Source organism: Somniosus microcephalus, chromosome 5 (genome assembly GCF_052327205.1).
Source record: "Somniosus microcephalus isolate GS21.2 chromosome 5, FLI_Smic_1.0, whole genome shotgun sequence".
In the NCBI taxonomy this organism is placed as follows: Eukaryota; Metazoa; Chordata; class Chondrichthyes; order Squaliformes; family Somniosidae; genus Somniosus; species Somniosus microcephalus.
The window spans coordinates 180096537-180123514 of NC_140991.1; the positions used below are offsets into that span (position 1 = coordinate 180096537).

Below are 26978 nucleotides of genomic sequence, written 5' to 3' on the forward strand. Positions count from 1 at the left end.
GACCCTATGTTCCCCGGCATCTCTGGGAGGTTATTTGTGTCCTCCTTTGTGAAGACAGAACCAAAGTATGTATTTAGTTGGTCTGCCATTTCCTTGTTTCCCATTATAAATTCCCCTGATTTTGACTGTAAGGGACCTACGCTTGACTTCACCAATCTTTTTCTCTTCACATATCTATAAAAGCTTTTACAGTCAGTTTTTATGTTCCCTGCGAGCTTAATCTCTTATTCTATTTTCCCTTTCTTAATTAATCCCTCTGTCCTCCTTTGTTGAATCCTAAACTGCTCCCAATCCTCAGGATTATTGCTTTTTCTAGCCAATTTATATGTCCTCTCCTTGGATCTTATGCTATCCCTAATTTCCCTTGTTAGCCACGGTTGAGTCACCTTTTTTGTTTTTTTTTTATGCCAAACTGGGATGAACAAATTCTGTAGCTCATCCATTCGGTCTTTGAATGTTTGCCATTGCCTATCCACCGTCAACCCTTTGAGTGACATTCCCCAATCAATCCTACCCAACTCGCTCCTCAGACCATCGTAGTTTCCTTTATTTAAATTGAGGACCCTTGTCTCTGAGTCAACTACTTCATTCTCCATCTTAATGAAGAATTCGATCATATTATGATCGCTCCGACCCAAGGGGCCTCGTACAATAAGATTGCTAATTAATCCTTTCTCATTACATAATACCCAGTCTAAGATGGCCTGATCTCTGGTTGGTTCCTCGACATATTGGTCCAGGAAACCATCCCGTAAACACTCCAGGAATTCCTCCTCCACAGTATTGTTACTAATTTGGTTGGCCCAATCTATATGTAGACTAGCTGAAGTGCCCGGCGGTGCCGAGGGATTTTTGAGGGCATGTTGTTGTTGGAAGAGAGAGAGAGAGCGACTGGGGGGAAGAGAGAGCGCGACTGGGGGGAAGAGAGAGAGCGACTGGGGGGAAGAGAGAGAGCGACTGGGGGGAAGGGGGGGAAAGGGGAGGGGAGGAAGGGGGGAAAGGGGAGGGGAGGGGGCAAAGGGGAGGGGAGGGGAGGGGAAGGGGGGGAAAGGGGAGGGGGAGGGGAGGGAGGGGGAGGGGGAGGGGGGAGGGGGAGGGGGGAAAGGGGAGGGGAGGGGGAGGGAGGGGGAGGGGGTAAGGGAAGTGGGGGGAGAGGAGGGGAAGAGGAGGGGAGGGGTGGGGAGGTGGGGGAAGGAGGGGGGGAGAAAGGGAGGGGGGAGCCAGCAGACCCTCTCCCCTCTGCCAGCGATGGCTCCGCTGAGCTCCGTGCCGCCCCACGCACTGACATGCCGGGCGCAGCGCCCCGGTCAGCCCGAGCCCCGCCCTCCCGAGGCCGGGCCTGAGGCAGCTTGAGACGGCCGATTGCGGCTGGCCGGGCCCGGTTGCCTTGGTAACCCTCCTCCCCTCTCTGCCTCCCGATCTCCAGGACCGGGCCTGGGCCTTAGCGGCTTGAGACGGCCGATTGCGGCTGGCGAGCCCGGTTGCCGGGGTAACACTCTCCGCCCCCCCTCCGAATGAAGCGCGAGGAGCCTTGCAGCGAGCCCAACCAGCCTTTACCAAGATGGCTGGCCGCTGGTTCGGAATCGGGCCCAGCGGGGGGGGGGTGAGGGGTGGGAGGAGCTTGCCACAAAACAATTGCCTAGGGTCCAGCATGGCTGGCAACAGACGCCCAGGCTTCGAGGCCTACCTGCAAAAACGGGGAAAGGTAGGAAAATTAATGAGATTAGATAAAAGATTTAGAAAGTAATTAACTTTTTTTAAAAACAATATGGGCTAGATTTTCAGTCGCTTGCGCCAGCAGTTAGCGCCTTAAGAGAAGTGATTTCCGGGCGCTATGCGTGTAGCACCCGGGCGCAGCGCAGTTTGCGCCCCGCCCCAAATTAAGTTGCCCGTTAGCGCCGGCGCAAAGTTTAGCGCCCGCCCGGATGCGCGCGCAGAAAATGACGTCACATCCTCGTGCAACGCCCTTTGGCCGTCCCGATTCCAAACTTCAGTCGGACCGCCCCATTGTGCGGCGGGCGGCCGGAGCGTTTGGAAAAAGGAACGCAACACAACCAGCGCGGGCCCCGGCGGGCGCTAATTAAAGGGAACGTCCTCTCCAGTATAAAGGCCAGCCTTTTTTCAGAAAACAGTCTTGTGCAACGCATTTCTGGAGACACAACAAGGAGGATAGCTAACTGGTTTCAAGCAGCAAGAGCCAGGTATTTGTGGACTCAGGCCATAGCGCTGCAAGTGGCCATTTGGAAATTAGACTGTTTGCCAGGATTTGATGGGGCCTGCATGGGGTGCCAACGCGGAGCTGCAGCGCCATGTCCGTAGGGCTCGCAGACGCATTGTGAGAGGGGCAGCCCTGGCTAGAGGCAGAGGGGGCTACAGGCGTCGGCCACGTAGGCCTTACCCAGTCAGGCTATACCGCCAGCAGCGCTCCTACCTAAACATGAGTGCCGCGCGATGTGTTAAAAGGCTCCGATTCCGAAAGGAGGTGATTGCAGAGATCTGCCACCTGCTTCGCCGAGATCTGCGGCCAAAGCTCAGGTGCAGGACGTCTCTGTCGGTGGAAGTGAAGGTGACAGTGGCATTGAACTTCTATGCCACTGGCTCCTTCCAATACGCTGCTGGGGACATAGCAAACATCTCCCAGTATGGCGCGCATCGCTGCATCTGCCAGGTGACCGAAGCACTGTTCAGAAGGAGAAGCCAATTCATCTCCTTCCCCATGGCCCTCGAGAGCCAGCATCAGCGCGCATTGGGATTTGCCAGACTCGGGGAATTCCCCTTGGTGCAGGGCGCCATTGACTGTACGCATGTGGCTTTGCGGGCCCCTCTGGAGCATGGCGAGCAGTATCGCAACAGGAAGGGCTACCATTCTCTGAATGTGCAGCTGGTATGTGACCACAAGCAGCGCATCATGGCAGTCAATGCCAGCTTCCCAGGCAGCAGCCACGATGCCTTTATCCTGCGGCAGAGTACTGTGCATGACATGTTCCAGGCACAGCCTCCCCCAAGAGGATGGCTCATCGGGGACAAAGGCTATCCTTTGTGCACCTGGCTCATGACCCCGCTCCGCGCGCCCAGGACTGCTGCTGAAGAGGCCTACAACGAGAGCCATCAAACCACCCGCAACATCATCGAGCTAACTATTGGGGTCCTCAAGCAGCGGTTCCGCTGCCTTGATCGCTCCGGAGGAGCTCTCCAGTATTCGCCGGACCGGGTCTCCCAATTTGTGGTGGTTTGCTGCATGCTACACAACCTGGCTATCCGCAGGACTCAGGCACTGCCACCTGACGTTGGACCAGCACCTTAGGAGGAGGAGCAGGAGGAGCATGAGGAGGAGGAGGAGGAGCAGGAGTACGTTCCCAGGAGGGAGCGACTAGGGCCAAGGGCCGCACGACGCCACCTTATTACACGGTACTTCTAAGCCCCCTGTCAGGGAATGGCCAGGGGCCATGAGGGAAGATGAATGCAGCCGCTCCGCAAGCCCTCAGCCGGCGAAGCCAACAAACACTAAGAAGAACAACCATGGAGACTGCATGAATAAAGATAATTTTTTATTGCACAAAAATGAAAAGCCCTTCCCACATGAATCCCCAAAAACAATAAACGGGCCCCACAAAAAGCCCAACAAACGACTCACTCCCACAAACTGGGCACTCCACCTTTCTTCAAACCGGGCCTCAACGTCGGCCTAACGCAAAAAATAAGCCCTCCAACAACACAACCATGGGCAAAATAAAGATGGCCACCGCCATATAAAAGGAAAGCTGCCCACACCCTCTACTGAGTGGCCCGCGAGGGCGAGACCTTGCCCAGCCTTTTGCCTCCCCTGCCCGGCCTGCTGCTCCTTCGCAAGCTCTGCCCAGTGGCTGCTGCGAGGCTGGGGGAAGGCGCCTGAGGCTCAGATGCCCTTCCGCCAGATGCCGCTGGGGGGAGGCCTACACGGCGTTTGGGCCTCGAGGGGCCGTCTGCTGAGTGGCGCACCTGAGCCTGGCCACCATCAGCTGCAGCCGCTTGCCCTTGACGCCCCAGTGGGGGAATGGCGGCGACGGATGGCGCAATGTGGGCCAGCTGGCGTCTGGGATGCGCTGGCTGGTGCTGTGGCGCGGTGGCACTCGGCCGGGCCCGCATTGCAGGATCCGCAGCAATCAGCCGAGGGGCGGCTTGCTGGGATGGTCCAGCGCGGCGGCTGCCCTGGCGATGCCTGCCTGAGACAGCGCGTGTGGCAGCAGTGAGTGCCCCTGTGGTCCTGGTGTGCGCGCGCATCACAGCCGCCAGGGTCTTGACGGCATCAGTCAGCATGCGGCCACTCGCGGCAGTTGCTGCCCCGAACTCGCGCACACTGGTCGCCAGCGACTCGATGGCCTCAGGCATGCGCCCCACCACGCTCATGAGCTCCATGTGGCGCCGGTTCGAGTCCTCGGCCATCTTATCCAGCTTCCGCACCTCCTCCGAAGTGAAGGTGTCCGGACTGGAGTCGCGACTCACCCGCTGGGGAGGAGGGGGCCGAACTAGGGGACCCTTGCCGCGTTGGTGGCGGCGAGTGTGCCGAGCAGCAGCACTCCACTCTGATCCTTCCCCCCTTTGGGGGGAAGGCCGCGGGCCACGCGCACGGCTGCTGGGTGGCTGGACGCCACTGGTCCCAGAAGCTGCATTGCCCTGCGACAGTTCCTCCAGGCACTCGTCCAGTGAGGAGGTGTCAAGCATTTCCTCCTCTCCTGCGGGACGTGACTGTTCCCCCGAAGGTCCGGCTTGCTCCTCCTCCTCCTCCTGGTCGGAGGTGCTCTCACTGGCAGCTTCAGGGTCCTGGTCGTCACCAGCTGAAAGCAGGAATGCACAAGAGTAGCTTCAGAGTGAGGAGACGGCGTCAGCGAGGGAGTTAGGACTGGTGGCATTCAGCGCATTGGTGGGACAGTGGCAAAGGAGGTAGCTCGGATGGGCCAGTGCGACGCGAGAGGGCCAAAAGGCGAGGTCCTTACCATTGCCGGGCAGTGGAGGGTCGGATACACCGCACGCTGTGGGGACAATCACACGGGCTCCCATGAGCACACACACGCGCTCCTCCAGCCGAGTGAGCTTCTGCAGCTTGGTGCGGCCACCCCTGGCACGGGCCTGGCGATTAAACGCTACTTTAGCCTGCAAGAGAAAGGACGGGCTGTAAGTGCGCAGTGAAGCCCTGATGTAGTGTGCACTGCCTCTCATGGTGGAATAGCTTGGACAGAGTGAAGCCCTGATGTAGAGTGCACTGCCTCCCATGGTGGAATAGCTTGGACAGAGTGAAGCCGTGATGTAGAGTGCACTGCCTCCCATGGTGGAATAGCTTGGACAGAGTGAAGCCCTGATGTAGAGTGCACTGCCTCCCATGGTGGAATAGCTTGGACAGAGTGAAGCCCTGATGTAGAGTGCACTGCCTCCCATGGTGGAATAGCTTGGACAGAGTGAAGCCCTGATGTAGTGTGCACTGCCTCCCATGGTGGAATAGCTTGGCCAAAGTGTAGAGTGCCGAATGGCCATTTGATGCTCATGACTGTCCCAATGCTGCTGGCTGAGGGCTGGCCAATAGGACTTTCAGCTCCCTTTGCCCATCATGTCAGGTGTACATGCAAGAATGAGGAGGAGACTGGAAAGGCTACTCACCTTCACAATCCTGGTCAGATCGTTGTATTTTTTATGACATTGTTTGTGGGTCCTGGGGGCATCGCCGGTGAACGTCACCCTCTGGGCGATCTGCTTCCAGGCTTTGGTGTAGTCATGGTGGGTTGGATTCCTCCCACTCTCTGGAAACAAGATCTTGCGCCTCACCTCCAGAGCTGTGACCATTATGTCCAGATCACCCTCTGAGAAGCGCAGGGCACGCTGACGGGCCTTCTCTGGCGTTGCCATGACTCCCTGGGGCTGAGCAGCAGTGTTGAGGCCTCTTTGCAAGGCTGCAGTGTGCAGGGCGTGGCAGCAGACCAATTCGTCCCTTCCCCCTTTAACAGCTGGTCGACACCACGGGGTCTGCTGTCAGTGCAAAAATAACCGCACCCGCGCTGCGCCCCGCCTGGGCGCTATCCCTCTGGACCGCCGGCTTAGCGCCTAAAGGTAGGAGTGGAACGCCTCTTTTAGCACTCCACCACTCTCTTAGGGCGAAGCCACTGAATTTCCGGCAACGGGGCGCTACTTTGGGGCGGGCGCTAACTTCGGGCGGGCGCTAAGGTTAGCGCCCCAAAACTGTCTATACTGAAAATCTAGCCCTATGTGTTTTAAAAGCAACCTTTTTTTTAAAGACGCAGAAAGCGGGAAAAAGAAATGAAAAGTTTGGAATCAAGATGGCAGCGACTCACCTCGGTTCAGAACGATAAGGCCCGCCCACACACGCACCGATTGGTCGACCGTCAGGTCACCGAAGCGTAGGATTGGTCAATCGTCCCGTCACTCGACTCTAGGAGGGCCCGCCCACACGCCAGGAACCCGCCCCCGCCACGCAACGATTGGTCGACCGTCGGGTCGCTCGACCGTACGATTGGTCGACCTCGACGTCACTCAATGCTAATGAGCGGAATTTTGAACGGTTTTTGGATACCGCGGGCACAATTTTTGTCTCACCGAAACGTAAATACGCTTACGACCGTTCTGGAATCATAAGCTTTCTTTTGATGTAACACACGTGTAGGTATGCTCTATAACTTTTGATTGTATAGCCAGACATAGAGACAGAAAGACAGACAGAGAGACATACCGTTTTATATATATATAGATAGATAGATTAAAGTCACCCATGATGACTGCTGTGCCCTTATTGCACGCTTCTTTAATTTCCCTTTTAATGCCATCCCCAACCTCTGCCTTACTGTTTGGAGGTCTATGTACCACTCCCACTAATGTTTTTTTCCCCTTAGCATTTCTCAATTCTACCCATACAGATTCCACATCATCAGAGCTAATATCCTTCATTACAATTGTATTAATCCCTTCTTTAACCAGTAATGCTACCCCACCTCCCTTTCCTTTTTGCCTATCTTTCCTGAATATCGAATACCCCTGGATGTTGAGTTCCCAGTCTTGGCCATCCTTGAGCCACGTTTCCGTAATCTCAACCAAATCATATTCGTTTACCTCTATTTGCGCAGCCAATTCATCCACCTTATTACAAATGCTCCTCGCATTAAGACACAAAGCCTTCAGGCTTGTATTTTTAACGCTCTTAGACCTATTAGAATTATTATTTACTGTGGCCATGTTTGATTTAAACCGTTGATTTCTCTGACTGCCACTTTTGTTTTTGTCCTTCCTATCTTTTGCTTTTATCCCTGTTTTCCTTTCCTCTGTCTCCCTGCTCAGGTTCCCAACCCCCTGCCATTTTAGTTTAAACCCCCCCGAACAGTGCTAGCAAACCTCCCTGCAAGGATATTTGTCCCGCTCTGGTTCAGGTGCAACCCGTCCGACTTGTACAAGTCCCACCTTTCCCAGAAGCAGGCCCAGTGATCCAGGAAACTAAAGCCCTCCCTCCTGCACCAACTCTTTAGCCACGCATTCATCTGCTCTATCCTCCTATTCCTATACTCACTAGCACGTGGCACCGGGAGTAATCCAGAGATTACAACCTTTGAGGTCCTGCTCTTTAATCTGCTACCTAGCTCCCTAAATTCTTGCTGCAGGATCTCATCCCTCTTCCTACCTATGTCGTTGGTCCCAATGTGAACCACGACCTCTGCCTGTTCACCCTCCCCCTTCAGAATGCCCTGCAGCCGTTCAGTGACATCCTTGACCCTGGCACCAGGGAGGCAACAAACCATCCTGGAGTCACGTCTATGGCCACAGAAACGCCTATCTGTTCCCCTTACGATAGAATCCCATACCACTATTGCTCTCCCACTCTTTTTCCTCCCTTCCTGAGCAGCAGAAGTACCCCTGGTGCCAGGAAGTTGGCTGCTGCTGCCTTCCCCTGGTGAGTCATCCCCCTCAACAGTATCCAAATTGGTATACCTGTTTGAAAGAGGGATGGCCACAGGGGTCCCCTGCACTACCTGCCTGCTTCTACTGCTCTGTCTGGTGGTCACCCATTTCCCTTCTGCCTAGTTGCCTGTCCCCAATTTAAGTAAAAAAAATATCCATTATCGTACACTGTAGTCATTATAATTTAAAAATGCTGCAACTGATTTATTTTTATATTGTGTCTTGCAGAATATCCTGGAAATATGTTCTCGAGAACAAGAGTTCAAAACCATTCTCTCCTGTCTCTGCTACTTTCATGCATGTGTTGCAGAAAGACGCAAATTTGGCCCTCGAGGTTGGAACCGAAGCTATCCTTTCAATACTGGTGATCTCATCATATCTGTCAATGTTCTTTACAATTACCTGGAGGCAAATACTAAAGTAAGAGACAACCTTTTGATTATTTATTACAACTGACAGCACAACAAGACATTTATCTGGTAGAGAGTAAAAATGAATGCTAAAAGGATTTAACATTGAGGGACACAAAACAGGTGATAGGCAAGAAAGGCTAAAGCTCACTTCCGTTGGAAGATTTTCAACAAAGCCATTTTGCAAAAGAATAAGATTGCCATTGGTTTCAGCTAAAGAAGACCAAAATGAGAACCAGACCATACAATTCAATATCGTGAGAACCAGTATTCAGAATAAATAAACTTTAATGCAAAGAAAAATCACACGGGGTGCATAACAGGCAGCCAATTCAATGCTGCCCATTTTGCGTCCCCACCGAAGTTGAATTTCTAAAAATTCACTGAGAAAAATTAATTATGTTATTGTGGTTTTTTGGTGTTTTTATTTGGTTTAAAGCCGTAGAAATGTTAACATTCGGGGGGGGGTGAAATTGGTCTATGGTGGTAGTGCAAAATGGGCGATAACGAATTGCCTGCTTGTTTTACACCCCGTCTGCTTGATTCCATTGCCGATCCCCTGCCTGAACATTCCCATGGAGATTGGAGTCGATAGATTTCAAGTTGTTGTAATCTCCTCTAGTGGTTACCCTGGACTGGAAATTGGAAACTATATATTTTTTTGCTTGTTTCTTTGATGTAATTGAATCTGTTTGGACCTCAGTCTTGCGACTGATGAAGACGGCATTCAACTGCCATGTTATTTCCTCCCAAGCCAACTTCTTGTCATTTAGATTGAAGTTGGGGTGTGTTGCTGTACCAAAGGTTGCCTCCCTCCTCAACAGTCTCTCCTTGATGATAAAGGCCACGTTGAAATCAGTCAAACACATCTTTTGTGTTTTCTGTCTCACTTAAGCTGCAATTTACTGATCAGCACATCTGGATTACTATCTGCCTGATATTTTAAAGGGGTCAAGAGGCTAATTTTCTGCTTGTTAATGTGCTAAACTGTGATTATCCTGGTTGGGCTCTACTTAGGTGGCTTAACATCCAGCTGGGCAGGAGTCATGCTGCTCATTCGGAGGATGCTGCATTCCCACTTGGGTGGCTTGTGTGTAAGATAATAACTGTGTAAAGGACTCGAATTCTTGACTTTTTGAAAATCACCTTTGTATTCCTTTGGGAAAACCCCAGGTCATATGGATTGTAGTAAAGTAAAAATGCCCTTCATTATGTTAACCAAACATGGTTTACATGTGAATATACACAGAATTCATTAGGCAGGCAATGAAGCGTTTGAAGAAAAGTAATTGGATACAGCATATCTGACAGTTTGTAACACTGAATGAAGAACATCGACAATTAGTTATGATGATGGTAGCTATTTAGGACATGTCAGATGTACAAATGACTGTATATTTTCCTATATTTGTCATTATTATGAGTTTAAGCTTCCTCCTTCCTTTGACTTTCTCAGTTCTGGTACTTCATATACATTTTAACAGATGTATATTACTTAGTGAGCCATGTTTTGATTGTAATCGAGGGTGATTAAAAGTAATTAAATCTGCCTGAGACCTTAATGGTTCATGTAATTTGAATCTGAAATGTGAATAAGTAAACAATCCACAGCATCTAAAGTGTAAAATATTTTGTGCTGATTTGTTTTGAGCAATTTGTATAATTCTAATATTTAATTAAATCAAAGTAGTTAAACAAAATGCATCCTAGAGTAGATTGTAATTTGAAAGATAATTAATTTCACATCTTCCTGGCTTGATAGTGAATATTTGTCAGTAAAATCTGGCAAGTGCTAATGAATACTGCACTCTGTTAACCAGAAGCAGATTATATTCATTAGTCAAACCCAACGTTAAAAATTATGAAAATATTTTACCCTTTTCAATGCTAAATATGCTTATGTATTTTTAAAACATTCACTTTTTCAGATATATAATTTACATAGTTATTTTGTATTAACTTCTGGCTGTGAATGATGTACAGTGAGTGAGTCACAAAATAACGACACAAATTGCAGTTGAATTGTACAGAAATGCTGCTACAGTTATATAACTAATAATGTGCGCTTCTATCGATTTAGTATCAGCAAAAAGAGAAAGAAAAAGGAACATGAGATATGGTTATCCCTTCATTCTTTATGGCAAGTGGCCAGGAGGGGTGTGGAAACACCCATAGTTTCTGTAATGCTATGGGTCTGGAGAGGGTTTGAAGATTGTTGAAGATTCCCTTAGTTGTCAACTGTCTGCCCAACTAATGCAAAACTGAGCTGTGTGTGCTTACTGTGAACAGATTCAAAGTCTGCCATGAAGAAGGTATCACCAGTCTCGGCCAACTCTTCCACAAGAGCAAGATCTTATCCTTCTAATAACTAACAAACAAATCCTACCTCACTCAGCAATACGTGTTCCACTTCTTCCAAATCAAACACTTCCTCCAGGACTCAGAGATGCATTGCACACTCCAGCAAGACCACCCCCACGCACCCTGACCCCCAGAGTTTCACCCACTGAACACAAACATCACATACATAGACATCTACACCCTGTGTACCATGCCCAACTCCATGAAAACAGATTCCATGGAAGGAGGAAAGAAAGCTTGGGAGCCAAACCAAATAACTTGAAAAGAATTAAGAAAAAATTGTGGGAAAGTCCTCACAATCACCATATGAAGTGAAATACAAGAAAACCGACTCTTTCATCTAAACAAATCTTACCACACCTGTAATGATTCCATTCTCCTTGCCTGATGAATGCTGGGGAGACTGTCACCAGACTGGCAGCTCCACATGTCTTATAGTCTTGTTCTCAAATCGAACCATTTTGACCAACAGTACAAGACACCAAAAAAGGTCATGGCCAGCATTATACCCTCAGGCTCAGTTTCCTGTTCTGTGGGCATACCCCAATGGGTTCCCATATACAACTTTCAATACTCCTGATAAGAAGATGCAATCTATAGTATGGCAAAGCCTCACCACAAACATGTGGGTTATAATCCAGGCGGAGCAGATGATATACAGCCTCCTTTGAGATCTGCACAACTAGATGATCTCATCAACTCCACAACATACCCTCACAGGGAAGGAGAATTTGATACAAGAAAGATGGGAGTGTACATTATTAGCCACCTTACCCAATGATATCCCCAGATGTGGGAGCATAACCCCTTCTGCAACCCTGGCAGCTAGCCTATCCAAAGCTATGCCAATCCTGAAACATATTATTCCCACACCAATTTGCACAATTATGCCAACAGACTCATTAGATCAATGTAGACTCCTGTAAATGTACAAATCCACCAGTATGCAAACCAGTGCAAGTTCTTTTTAATTTAGAAAAATGTGTCTCATTTGGCACAGTAATGGCTGTCTTTAGGAAAAATATTAAATTTTAAGGATAAAATTGTTGGTTTGCTGTAGTTCATGTACACGTGTTTTATTATTAGTTGAACTTGTATTAGACCATATAATTTTGACAAGGATCCAGAATAAATATATTCAAAATAATTATCTTTCGAAAATAATATGATTACATTTTCACATCTAGGGGTTGCATTGAATTGATGAGTACAAGGTGAAGCACATGCACGAGAAACAGAGTGTGTTTGGAATGCTAACAATCTCTCTTCTCTCATATTTCCTAATAACTGAATTATAATTGGTCAAGGTGGATTTACTGATTAAAAGACTAGATCAGAGTAATGTAAAAGCTGATTTTAACTCTTCCTACCCAACAGGAACGGTATGGGTGGGAGGTTAAAAATGGAGGCTAGGCAGAAGCCTCAGCATTTCTGCCCCCGACATTTTAACTCCCTGGTTTTCAGGAGCCTGGTGGCTACCTGCCAGAGACAGGCTGGGCCCTCATAAATATTGAAATGACAGAGTGAATTAAAATCTCCTGGGCCTCACGCTCTGGGGAGCTGAACAGATCTCCGCCCGCTTCAGCCTCCACACCACCAGTTCCCACCCTGAATGAAAATCGGGGCTGTACTGTCTCAGAGCTTGTATGGAAAATTACTGATTCATCCTGCTAAATCCTTGGTGATTCATGGAAAAAAGATACTATACGTGGTAGTCCATGTATTAGACTACCCCACCTTTCCAAAAAAAACAAATACAAGACCCACATATAAGGCAACTGGTCAACATTCTAGACATCACTGACTAAGTTTACATACTAGTCTCTCATTACACCTAATCACCAGTTTACTGGCAGCTGTTGAGTAATTTTTTTAACAGCTTTGTAATGTAAGAAACAGCACCTGACTTTACTTATGGGCAGAACGTGACCTGACTGCTCTCGGGCAGATCCAAATCTGACCCAATCCCTGCACAGACAGAACCCAATCTTACCCTCCTGTGAGCCAGAAATGCTCCAGCACCAGCTCATCTTGCCAGCAGGAACTTGTCCTGACTGAAAATCATGACTTGCTGTGGTCCAATAGGACAAGTGCAATTCTTTGTGGCATTCCAGATCATTGCCCAAAATTATTGGATTCTGAGGCAGGGGTGGAATCTATGAAGCTTATGTGGGATGTGATACATTTAGTCTTTGCGTTGACCTTCACATATTTTACAGCAAGTCATAGTTGTGATTGTTCCCAAATGTTCTTCTGTTATTCTTCTGTCATTAGGGATCCTGGTCAGGGATACTGCATTCACTTCCACATAAACAGAATCCACATAAAATCTTGCCAGACTAGTATCTTGGGGGGTTGACTAGAGTTCTTGGGGGTATTGGCTCTCACTGGAGCTTGCAGAGGATAGCTAACTCCTGGAGGAAGTGCTAATTGTGAAAGTATTTGATAAAATCCTGCTGAGTGAGGTGGCATTGTCAGGAAGTTGCTGGACAACTCGACAATCCCATGCTCCAAGTAGGGATCTGCACTCAAAGAAAGCATAAATTGGAGAATTGCCACTGTAGTCCACTTCTTTTTCAGTTTGTCTAAAACCTGCCAGCAACCATTCTGAACTTAAATTACACCAAAAGAGGAAAAGATAGCTCCCCATTTCTCACCAATCAGGTGTAAACTGCACCTAAATTGGAAAATCTGGGACAAGGGTATCCAACCTATGGTCGCTGAACCCTGTTAATCTGGCCCTTAAGCCCAGGTAGCTCAATCACATTATTATTAAAATGTCTTATTTGCTGTTTTATCCTGTGTCAATTTTGTGGGCTGAAGGTTTGCAAAGAGCTGTTCTTAGGACTGCTACTTCATTGGTGGATAAATCCTAAATCAGAACAAGATTTGTTCGTATCAACAGCTTGAGATATATGCAAATGAATGCCCTTGCATGGCAGAAAAGCCAGAAAATTGGACACCCCAACTACTGAATCCACCGGAGTTTTACTGTGTGAGTGTGAAGGGGGGTGCAAGAAAATTCAGTCGAAGGTAACAGCAGCCTTGCTGGGATGGTACGAAGGGATAAAAATTCTACTGGCACATACCAGGAATGCACATCAGGAAATTGTACACCCACTCATTACTTCACTGGCTGGGATTGAGCAATTTCCCACTATGTACTCTTGGTATGCATAGGGAATGGCACAGCAGAATATTTACCCCAAGTCACCAATCTCTCTTTTGTCCACATCCTCAATTGACTTTTGTTTTGTGAGTGCTTTGCACGATGAGTAAATCGTTCTTTTATCTAATTGTTGTTTTATGGCCTGAAGCCCATAAACAAAGTGCAATAAAGCAGAAATTGTTAGAAATACACAGCAGATCCATGAACATTGTACATCATCCAACATTTTTTTACTCTTTGCAGCATTTTAAAAAATCTGTTTAATGGCAATTAAACACATGAACTGCCTCTTTGTAATACAGTAGTAGATAGCACACATATATTCTGGACCTCCATCTGTTGTTTTCCTCAGTTGTACCTGGGTCTACAGGTCTGTAGCTGGTCTACAGAAAATTAATTTAACAGCGTAAATGCCAGGAGATGGCTCATGGATGCCAGACTCCCAGAACCCTAATTAAAAAAAGACCAATATAAAAGGCCCTTTTATTTTAGGAATTCCCACCAAGAGGCATTTGTTGCCCTCCATTCTCTGAGTCTAAGAAGGATCTTCACCCAAAATGTTAACCTACCTTTTTAGCATCTTCTGTTTTTAATTCATTCCAGCATTTGCAGCTTTTTGTTTATCAAAACCGCAGCAGACATGATGCTGGTTACAGAAATGAAATTCACTTGAATTATATGCAAATAGTGTGAGGATTAGTCCAAACTTGAATGTTAAAATATGATGAGTACTATTACATATTTTTAGTTGAATTGCTGTGGGGTATTGATGCTGTAACCAGTGGTATTAAGACAAATTTCTTTTGATTGTTAAGAGTTGAAGAAAACATTCTTTTAAACAGATTACAACATTTTTTAGAATACCAAAAACCTTAGATATGTTGATATTGCAAAGAGGAAGCTCATGGTTTTAATGACTTGAAAAACAGATTTTAAAAAACTCTGGAAAGAATGTTGGATGATGTACAAAGGTCATGGATTTGCTATGTATTTCCAGAAATTTCTGTTTTTAGGGCACTTTGTAGTTTTATTGGTCTGAACAATTTACCTCTCTGCACTAATGTTTGCTTCAACTATTAACAATCAAAAGAATTTCCTCATAACACCACTGCTTACAGCTTCAAAGCCTCACAGCAATTTAGGCTGTTAATTAAGCGAAAGAAAAGCCGAGGTGCAGGCATGAGTCTGCAGGCAAGTGACTGAGCAGCTCAGAGCCTGACCCCTGTTTGATGGCCACCAAAGTGCAGTTGGTGTTGCATGAGGCAGTTGTGAGCAGGGCTGCCCTCTGTGCTACTGCGCAGCAACATCCCCATAAATCCCAATCGTAGCAGGCCTGGGAGGAGGCGGGAACAGACTTGAGGCTGCAGCTGATTGGTTGTATCCCTGGCGGTGCCAGCCCTATGTTGCGTAGTAGCAGCAGGTTTCTTTACAACAGATTCACAGCTCTGCAGCTGGTTTTCTCTTGACCTGGACCCTGTGAAGATGATTCCCACAGTTGTTGCCAGGTAGGTATGGAAGTATCTGCAACTATTGCTGGTGGCATTTTGATGGGTGCAGAAAATCAGGCTTTGCCGGTTGATGATCAACCTGACCTGCCTGCTTTCAAGCAGCACTATATAGTGTGATCGGGGTGTTTCTGAAGAACCATCCAGTTTAACATATAGTCAGGCCTTTGCACATATCAGCGCATCTGCTACAGTCACAACCTACCTTGAAAGTTGGACCCTCTGCAAGCACTAATCGTCTGTCAAAGTGACTGAAGTATGTTCATCCCTGTAATGGGTATGCGGGCACTGGCAGATGGGTACAGAGCACCTCTCGTTCAGCGTGACTACCTCACTTCCCTTTGATCCTCCACCTCCACTCACAAGCTCATCAGATAGAGGGATCCCCATTGGGAAACTCACTGGTTTCAGTAACAATGCTGGGGACAAAAAAAAAAGAAACCAATTGGCACAAAAGCTCATGAGAACCAAATGCCAGCTGAAAAAAGCCAAAAAAGATTAAGGAAAATGGGCCAGAAATGACCTAAAATTGCCGAGTCAACTATCTTACTAAACTTTTTTAACTTACTACTGCAGACAACTCAGTGGCTAACAGCCTTGGGCGCCTGTGTATAAAGGTAGGGTAAAGACATGGGAGATGGTTTTATATCACTCTAGCATTATTTGAATATTATATTGAAGCTCTCAGCACCAACTTCCTGCACCTAGCCTGCAGAAAAGGGTCAGAGACCTGGCAGATTCTTGTGGCGTAAATGCCTGTGAACTGATACACTCAAGCTGAATATTGACCTCAGCGAAGCACCACATTTCAGGAACATCAGGTGCATTTTGAGGCTTTCCCTGAATTATATGTGGGCAAGGCTGTAAGCTGTCAGGGCACTTCCAGATCACATTAACAAGCATGGCATACATGCAGAGTAGACCGCAGGCCTTCAGGTCTGATAATACAGGGCTCTAGTTCCTGAATCACAGCAATATTCCAGATGCCTCAGGTCGCACTTAGACTTTTTAGTATCATAGAAATGAATCAGAAAACTTGCTCATGAGAGTAATGAATGTTATTAATCATATATGTGAAAAAGCTTATTTCTCATTTTACAATAGGAATGCTTAGTGTGACAAATAACCTTGTGTAAGTTAGCTAGAACTGGGAATCATTTAAGTCCTTTCCTATTGCTGTAGGTGCCTTGGGAAGACCTGCGCTACCTCTTTGGGGAGATCATGTACGAAGGGCACATTACTGATGACTGGGACAGGAGGCTGTGTCGTACTTATTTAGAGGAATTCATGCATCCAAACATAGTAAGTATTGAAATCCTTTAGATAACTTTGACACTAATTTTAACAAGGAAAGTTTTTTTTAATGCCAGAACAAAAGGATTACATATACTGGGTAATTTTGTAAGTCCGTGAAACCACACGGAAGCCTTACCCGTATTCAGACTTGCAAAACTGCCCACATAAAGAAAACACTACAAAAGGAAACAGATAGTGGAAAGATTACACCATGGCAATGTAGTACATTACTCACCATTTAACAAAGACACACTGCTGACAGATGAACACTTCATATGTTCATTAAACTTCATTATCTAAGAATGAAGTTGTGCCATTGGAAACCTTTCTATCCCATTTTCCTTCCCCCCCCCCCTCCTTCTCAAGACAATGCATCTCTTCAGACTGGGAAAGTGGATAGGTGGATAGCTTGTCATCAGCCCACTACCAATTCAACCACTTGTGACAATGCCCTGGCAAAAACCCTTGGAACAATTCCATCCTCCTTTCCCTCTTTGAATGAGGGACATTGAGACTTGATAGATGATGCATGAAGATTGATGCCATACTTAAATTGACCATAAGCAGTTGATGGGGAAAGCAGCGTAAATTACTTAGTGTTTAATGTAAAATGAAAAACAATACAAAAAACATCTGAACTCAAAGTAGGGTTGGTGTTTGCCGTGTGGGTGCTCCATGCAAGGGTTCGGTGTGTGGGCTCGATCCGATCGGGGCCCGACTTTACCAATCATGGGAAGACCCATGCAGACCAGTCATTTAGAAACAGAGTAGATTATGCTGAGAGCTCAGCCTGCCTAGACTGACCAACGTTGCCAGTGGTGGCCAGTTAGGGGATTGGATCTGCTCGGAGCCCTGTGCAATTGCACGCGCTGCACAGCCCTAACGCTGTCCCTGAATCAAAGCATAAACTTCTTTACAGGAGAATTTAATTCATCTTTTGTCAGTGGTAGGAACTTCATAAACAAAATATCACCTCACGTGTAACCTCTAGATTGAAGTGTTACATAATAAAACATGGGATGGAGGGAGAAATGGTAAACATAAGTACACATGAATCTCCCTTTATAACCTTTAATATTATTTGGCAATTCTGATAAAGTACAGTCTCCTCTAAGGTGTGATTGCATAGTAACAATGAACAGAAGGTTGGACAGCAGGCCGTAATTGAGGATAGACAGCTTGTTTGAAGGACTCGACCCATGTTCTTGTTCTTCAATCAAGCAATCTACTAATTACAACCTCTTGCTTGCCCATTATTGTTTCATCTATTTATTGCTTTCAACTGTAAAATGTCTCAACTGTAATCACCGTCTACAGTGCTTGGATTTAACATAAGATGACTAATAAAAGGTTACTACAAGCCCGAGTCAACCTCTTTGCATTCCTGCTCTTGGTTTTATATAGAAGGTAACTGACGGAAATGTCTTAACATTATTCCAAGAACTTAATAATTCCTAAACACATTTAACATACTATTACTAATGGGAACTACCGTTTATTAACAATGACTACTTGGAAAATATTTCTACATATGCAAATGAAACTGAAATTCTTCCACTGATATGATTTCCAATATATACTTTTAAACATTGTTGGTGCTTTATGATAAATAACCTTCCAGTTCCACACCAGAATTTATAGGGCTCTTGGTGCCCTCTACTGAGAGATTAAGAGAAATGCATTACAGCTCATTAAAATTTTCTTCGCTTCAGTTGTTAACATTTTAAAGGGACCCTAAATATCAGTCACTGCTATTTAATAGCAGTTCAAAATAATTAAAACTTCTGAAGTACTGTGCCAAGACTTCATATTAAAATGTTGCTTAACTGCTATAACCCTTTACTGACATATTCAAGGGAATGCATTTCAGTTTTAAAAAAGCATTAAGCCTAACCATAGTATTTTCTGACCTAGCTATTGGTCTTTTATTAATCAGCTAGTGTTAAATCCAAACACTTTACACAGTAATTATTTTTACAATTGGAAGAAATAAATAAAATAAAATAATTGTTTATAAGACCTCCAGAGTAATTGTTTCTTTGGAAAACAATGTTAATTTTAAGCAAAATACACAGTTACGGGCACTGTACCTATTTCATGTCACTGTACAGCTGAATCTATAATCCCCATGGTTACAAGTACCTTACCTACTTCATGTCACTATTTATGCAGCTAGATAAATCAAATCCTACATAGGAACCTAAGAAAATCCAGAGCGAAAAGATGCGATGCATATCATCAAGACCTCTTTGTTAAAAGTCCATGTATGGTTATTCTTTCATTGGCTTTTCTCCCATTCTTGTACTATCTGTTGACCCCCTACTTCAAGGAACATCAATATCCTTCCCTGGCCTCCCCTCGAGAAAAAAAAACCAAGCATGTTGAATATCTGTATAATTCTCAATCTCACTTCTCAACAGCTATCAATCCATCTCCTTTTTAAATGTGGCAATTAACCTAAGTTATCTCATTTCTCTGGGAATCTGTTCCATATATCCACTATCCTGTGGGAAGAAGTTTTTTTCTAATCATTAACCTTGCTCAAGGCTTCTGAATTTTGTACTTGTATCTTCTAGTCTTTTGCTCATTGTCCAAGTTGTGCAAATAACATGATTACTTCAATTTAGTTAATATCTGTCATTTTTGAAGATTTATATCACGTCAGGCCTTGGTATTTTCTCCATTAAAAGTCAATTTAATTTCATGAGCCTTTCTTCCTAACTTAGTCCCATAAGACTTGGAATCATCCTGGTCACTCTTTTCTGAATCTATATTCTTTCTGAGGGAGGGTGACCAAAACTGCACACCATACTTAAGAATTGGTCCCTAGACAGATCTGTACAGTATAACTTCAGAAAATGCTGGAAAAACTCAGCAAGTCAGGCAACATCCGTGGAGAGAAATTTGAGTTGACGTTTCGGGTTTGACCCTTCTTCAAAACTGGAGAGAAAAGGAACTAGATCGAAGGCAGGGCTGCGATCGGACAAAAGAATAAAAGAACCAAAAGAAGTAAAAGAGATTAGAAGCTAGACGAGATGGTAATAGGCTGTGATTAGGTGTAAAGTGTACTGGCAGGGCAAAAGATAGCTGCCAGGTGTGAGAGAGAAACAAAAGGAAAGGGGGGGGGGGGGGGGGGGAAAGGAAAGGAGTGGAAAAATATAAGTGAAAATGAAATAGGGGCCGAGGTTATGATCTGAAATTGTTGAACTCGATATTGAGACCGGAAGGCTGCAGACTGCCTAATCGGAAGATGAGGTGCTGTTCCTCGAGTTTACGTTGAGCTTCCGTGGAACAGTACAAGAGGCCAAGGACGGTGAGGTCCGAGTGGGAATGGAGCGGTGAATTGAAATGACAGGCGACCGGAAGCTCGGGGTCACCCTTACGGACTGAACGGAGGTGTTCCGCAAAGCGGTCACCCAATCTGCGTTTGGTCTCCCCAATGTAGAGGAGACCGCATCGTGAGCAGCGAATACAGTATACTAGATTGCGAGAAGTACAAGTAAATCGCTGTTTCACCTGGAAGGGGTGTTTGGGGCCCTGGACAGTGGGGAGGGGGGAGGTATAGGGGCAGGTGTTACATCTCCTCCGCTTGCACGGGAAGGTGCCAGGCGAAGAGGAAGGGCTGTTTGGGGTGATAGAGGAGTGGACTAGGGTGTCTCGGAGAGAGCGGTCCCTGCGGAATGCTGAAAGGGGAGGGGAGGGGAAGATACGTTTGGTGGTGGGATCACTTTGGAGGTAGCGGAAATGCCGGAGGATGATCCGTTGAATGTGGAGGCTGGTGGGGTGAAAGGTGAGGACAAGGGGAACCCTATCGTGGTTCCGGGAGGGAGGGGCAGGGGTGAGGGCAGAGGTGCGGGAGATAGAACTGACACGGTCGAGGGCAGTGTCAACCACGGTAGAGGGGAATCCTCGGTTGCGGAAAAAGGAAGACATGTCTGAAGCACTGGTGTGGAAGGTGGCATCGTCGGAGCAGATACGGCGGAGGCGGAGAAACTGGGAGAATGGAATAGAGTCCTTACAGGAAGCGGGGTGGGAGGAAGTGTAGTCCAGGTAGCTGTGGGAGTCAGTGGGCTTGTAGTAAATATTGGTCGATAACCTATCCCCAGAGATGGAGACGGAGAAGTCGAGGAAGGGAAGGGAAGAGTCAGAGATGGACCATGTGAAGGTGAGGGAAGGGTGGAAATTGGAGGCAAAGTGAATGAAATTGTCAAGTTCGGGGCGAGAGCAGGAAACGGCACCGATACAGTCATCAATGTATCGGAAAAAGAGGTGAGGGAGGGGACCCGAGTAGGACTGGAACAAAGATTGTTCCACATAGCCCACGAAAAGGCAGGCATAGCTAGGACCCATGCGGGTATAACTTGTTCTGACTCGTACGACAATACCTTCCAGATGCACCCCAGTACCTGATCCTTACTTAATAACTGCCTCACACTGACCAGATGCTCTCGGAATATGCTCAGTGATTACTGCCAAATCCTTTTCCATTTTGGAAAATGACACTGAAGGATTTAAAGTAGGACCATCTTTTGGTTATTTTTGTTTAAAAGTTAATTTAGTGGGCCATACTGTCCCTGAATTTTATTAATGTTGCCTTTAAAGGGGAGGCACTTGAATGTCTCCCTTTGAGGTTAGGTTTGTCTAGGCTAGCATTTAGAAATCTCAAAATAGGACCCTTTCATATTATATACATGTTTACTGTTGCATGTTCTCATATGCATTAACCTATATTTATCCATATTGAAATCTATCCGCCATATCTGAGCCCAGCTATATAATTGGTCAGATCTCCCCGAAAATGATCACTCTGTTTTCTAGTTGTTACCTGTCCACATGAACAAATTTAATAATACAACAATAGACACTGTTCCATACCATTCACAAATATTGAAAATAGGGGTTCCATGTGGAAGTCCACGGATTACTTTCTTGCAGACAAACATTTTCCATTTATCACCATCCTCTGTCTTCTGTTGTTATGGAAGTTCTCAATCCATCCAATTTGTTAACTATTCCATGAGCCTTACACTTCCTCACTGGAGCTGTGTTAAACACCTTTAGAAATTCCAACTACAATAAACTCTTGTTTAAATGGCACTTAATCATCCGGAATTCTTTAATAACCAGCAAAATAGATAACCGGTAATCTTGCCGAATCCATCCATTTTTCGTTTTTCCGAGTCCAAGTTCCCCGCGGTGGCCGAGTTAGTCCGTGGTTTTTATATTTTTTGTGTTAAAAATTGCCTACCTCTCTGTTATCCGGAATTTTTCATCAACCGGCACCATCCCGGTCCCGTAGGTGCAGGATACGAAAGAGTTTACTGTACATCTATAAAATCGCCGTGGTCTATTAGCTTAGTTACTCACTCAAGAGTTCCAATAGGTTTGTAAGGAATGATCCTTTTATTTCCAAGACTCTTCCTAATAATACCCTGAATTCAGGAAAACCCTGAAATAAACTGAGATGAAATCAAGAAAGATAAAGACGAAAAGATAAGAGTATATTTGTGCCACTTTTATACTGCGCCAAGGGATGTAGCAACAACTGTTTATTCCAGCTGTACAAGTAGAGAGCTACACTTTAAGCTTATCCACATCACATTGAAGTTGGTAAAGCAAAGCTCAAACTGATCATTTTTTAAATTCGTTCCTGGGATGTGGGCATTGCTGGCAAGGGCAGCATTTATTGCCCATCCCTAATTGCCCTTGAGAAGGTGGTGGTGAGCCGTCTTCTTGAACCGCTGTAGTCCGTGTGGTGAAGGTACTCCCACAATGCTGTTAGGGAAGGAGTTCCAGGATTTTGACCCAGCGACGATGAAGGAACGACGGTGAAGGAGCGGCGATATATTTCCAAGTTAGGATGGTGTGTGTCTTGGCGGGAAACTTGGATGTGCTGGTGTTCCCATGCACCTGCTGTCTTGACTTTCGAGATGGTAAAGGTCGCAGGTTTGGGAGGTGCTGTCGAAGAAACCGTGGCGCATTGCTGCAGTGCATCTTGTAGATGGTAGACACTGCAGCCACAGTGCGCTGGTGGTGGAGGGAGTGAATATTTAAGATAGTGGATGGGGTGCCAATCAAGCGGGCTGCTTTGTCCTGGATGGTGTCGAGCTTCTTGAGTGTTGTTGGAGCTGCACTCATCCAGCCAAATGGAGAGTATTCCATCACACTCCTGAGATGTGCCTTGTACTTGGTAGAAAGGCTTTGGGGAGTCAGGAGTTGAGATACTCGCCGCAGAATACCCAGCCTCTGACCTGCTCTTGTAGCCACAGTATTTATGTGGCTGGTCCACTTAGGTTTTTGGTCAATGGTGACCCCCCAGAATGTTGATGGTGGGGGATTTGGCGATGTTAATGTTATTGAATATCAAGGGGCGGTGGTTAGACTCTCTTGTTGGAGATAGTCATTGCCTGGCACTTGTGTGGCGCAAATGTTACTTGCCCCTTGCTATCTCTGTAATCTCCTTCAACCCCACAACCCCCCTGCCACCCCGAGATATCTGCGCTCCTCTAATTCTGCCCTCTTGAGCATCCCTGATTATAATCGCTCAACCATTGATGGCTGTGCCTTCTGCTGCCTAGGCCCTAAGCTCTGGAATTCCCTGCCTAGACTTCACCGCCTCACTATCTCTCTTTCCTCCTTTAAGACGCTCCTTAATACCTACCTCTTTGTCCAAGCTTTTGGTCACCTGCCCTAATTTATCCTTCTGTGGATCGGTGTCAAATATTTTGTCCTAAAATATACCTGTGCAGCGCCTTGGGACGTTTTACTATGTAAAAGGCACGATATAAATACAAGTTGTTGTTGATATCAAGTATCCTGAAATATTCATGATGGCGTGATTCAATAAAGAAACAAACCTTTTCCCTGCGTACGCTGACTGTACCGATAGTCCTGACAGACATTTTTTCTGTTTCTTCCCTTCACTCTCCATGGACTAATCCAGCATCTGTAGCAGAGGGAAAAGGGGGTTGAAAATCCATGACCTTTCCCACTCTAACTCCATCAGAAGTGTGGTGAAGGGCCAGATACCCCGGTCCTGACCTTCCTCCAGAGTTTCCCTTTAGCCTAGTGGGGTGGAGAGGGAGGGCAAAACCTCTGTTTGCCCCAGACAAGATCATTGACACAGGAGGAGGGGCCGGGGATGGGGACTCCCTGCCCCAGGAGTTCCTGCCACCACCCCCCCCCCCGGTTTCTCAGAAGAGCAGCGGAGCATCAGCAGCTGGTATGTCTGATGACACCTAGCTTACCAGACCGCTAAATGGTAGAAGTGAAGCCCACCTCGTGCGGGTGGGGTGTGACTGGCAGCGGTTACTGTTGTGTCTGTGTATAATAAGACACAGACTGCAGGAGAACGGTACAACAGGTGTTTACTCAACGTGGCTCACACTGGAACTGATCTGTACAGATTACTACTCAGTACTATATACAGGTGTGGTCACTGCCGGTACTGCAGTATACATGAGCTGTAAAAGATAGTTCCCCCCTTAAAGGTATATACATTACAATTCCTCCCCTTTTAGATTAACAGTACCATAACACTCATTTAACAATTAAATATCAAACTAATTACAATTAACACTTTTAACATGCAACATGCAGCACGGTGGCATAGTGGTTAGCACTGTTGCCTCACAGCGCCAGGGACCCGGGTTCGAATCCGGCCTCGGGTGACTGTCTGTGTGGAGTTTGCACATTCTCCCCGTGTTTGCGTGGGTTTCCTCCGGGTGCTCCGGTTTCCTCCCACAGTCCAAAGATGTGCGGGTTAGGTTGATTGGCTATGATAAATTGACCCTTAGTGTTAGGGGGATTAAATACGTGGGGTTACGGGGATAGAGTGGGATATGTGTTGATGTAGGGGTTACGGGGATCGGGTGGGATATGTGTCGGTGCAGGCTCGATGGGCCGAAATGGCCTCTATCTGCACTGTGGGGTTTCTGTGATTCTGTGATTCTGTGATTAGCTGAAAATAGTCTATTTATATATTCAGTCTTTGGGGAGACTTCCTGATCCTTTCTGGATAGCGCCTTTCCCGAGTGTCTTGCTCTTGGTGCAGAGGCGATTCTGGCCCCCTGCCGTCGGTTGGTTAAACAGCTTCCGATACTACTGTTTCTGGGGTAGATGCGACCTGTACGTCGGGTTCATCACCAGGTACGTATGGGCGAGGCATGGGGTTGACTTGTTCCTGTGACTCTAGGATCTGGTCAGCATGGCGTCTCACGATGCTCACCCCAACATCCACTGTGTACATTAGTGGGCCCTGCCGTGTGCATATCGTTCCTGGCTGCCATTTTTCTGTTCGGTAGTCGCGGGCCAAGACTGGTTGCCCTACATTGAAGCTCCTTGTTGGCTTCTCATGGATGTGCTGGAATTGCTTACTCTCAACATCTCTTTGTACGTTTGGTCTGAGCAAATCCAGGCGAGATCTTAACCTTCGGTTAAAGAACATCATGGCCGGGGCCTGGTTGGTGACTCCATGTGTCGCATTCCGGTAGGCGAACAGGAAATTGTCCACCTTGTGCTGCAGCGGAATGTTGTCATTGTACATAGCCTTTATTGCCTTCTTAAAGGTTTGTACGAACCTCTCAGCCAATCCATTTGTGGCTGGATGATACGGGGCAGATGTGTAATGCCTTACCCCATTCTTTTTCAAGAACCTCCGGAACTCTTCGGACACAAACTGTGGTCCGTTGTCGGAGCAAATCTGTTCTGGCAAGCCATTCCTGGCAAAAATGGTCCGTAGGACTGCAATAGTTTTCTCCGTGGTGGTGGAGGACATTTTGATGACCTCAGGCCATTTCGAGTGCGCATCCACGGCTATTAAAAACATTGAGTCCATGAATGGACCAGCAAAATCAATATGCACCCGTTGCCATGGAGATGAGGGCCACTCCCATGGGTGCAGAGGGGCCTGTGGTGGTGCATTTTGGACTTTCTGGCATCCTGAGCAGCTCTTGGTGAGGTCCTCGATTTGTTTATCGATTCCCGGCCACCACACATAAGCCCTGGCTAGGCTTTTCATTTTTACCCCTCCCAGATGACCCTCATGAAGCTCATTGAGCACTCTATCCCTTAACTTGGGTGGAATTACCACTCGGGATCCACACATCAAGGTCTCCCGGCACACTGACAGCTGTTCTCTCCTTGTCGAGAATGCTGGCAACAGTGAGTCGCCATGTGCTGGCCATCCCTTCACCGTCAAATCATATACCCGAGACAGTGTCGGGTCATTTCGGGTTTCCTTTTCGATACAAGCATTAGTTACCGGTAGGTATTCAACTATAGTCGAATGGAATATTTCGACAGGATCCACTGCTGGTGCTTCCTCCGCAGTAGGCAGTGGCAGGCGTGATAGCCCATCAGCATTTCCATGCTGTTTCGTGCCCTTATATTCAATCTCATAGTGGTGCGCCCCTAGAAAAAGTGACCATCTTTGTAGTCGTTGCGCAGTCATCACCGGAACGCCCTTCTTCGGATTAAAAATGGAGACAAGAGGCTGGTGATCAGTCAGCAAGGTGAATTTCTGCCCGTGCAGATAGTGATTGAACTTTTTCACTCCCCACACTAGGCTGAGGGCCTCCCTGTCAATCTGGGCGTAGTTACGCTCGGCTGAGGTTAGTGATCGTGACGCAAAGGCTATTGGCCTCTCTGAGCCGTCCGAGAATTTGTGCGACAGCACCGCTCCAATGCCGTAGGGTGACGCATCACATGCCAACCGAATTGGTAATGCCGGGTTGTAATGGGCCAATACCTCTTTCGATGTGATTAGTGTTTTGCTCTTCTGGAAAGCTCGTCTACATTCGTCACTCCACTTCCATGGCACCCCAGTTTGCAGTAGGGTGTTCAGTGGGTGTAGTATTGTAGACAAATTTGGCAAGAATTTATGGTAGTAGTTTACCAGCCCGAGGAACGACCTCAGTTGTGACACATTTTCCGGTGCTGGAGCCTTGACTACTGCCTCAATCTTCTCTGGGGACTTATGTAACCCCTCTTTATCGATAACGTGGCCACAGTACGAGATCTGTTTTCTAAAAAACTCGCATTTGGGGCGGTTAGCTCGGAGTCCATATTCCTGCAATCTAGTGAGCACCTGCTCCAGGTTGGCAAGGTGATCACTGTCATTTTCGCCCGTGACCAGGATGTCGTCCAAATAACACTGGGTCCCTGGGATCCCTTGCAGGACTTGTTCCATTGCCCTCTGTCAAATAACCGGAGCTGATGTAACCCCGAATACCAGCCAGTTGTATTGGTAGAGGCCTTTATGGGTGTTGATTGTGAGGTATTTTTTTGATGCTTCTTCTACCTCCA

General features: G+C 46.7%; 1 protein-coding gene across 1 annotated transcript in view; it reads left to right on the forward strand.

Annotated features, from left to right (window-relative positions):
* Nucleotides 1–26978, forward strand: part of LOC147117455 (dynein axonemal heavy chain 11-like) — a 224177-nt gene that overhangs the window by 137192 nt on the left and 60007 nt on the right. Inside the window, exons 16-17 of the mRNA XM_085988452.1 lie at nt 8161–8352; nt 16560–16679. Coding sequence (XP_085844578.1) covers nt 8161–8352; nt 16560–16679 — 312 coding nt within the window. The remainder of the gene's footprint in view (nt 1–8160; nt 8353–16559; nt 16680–26978) is intronic.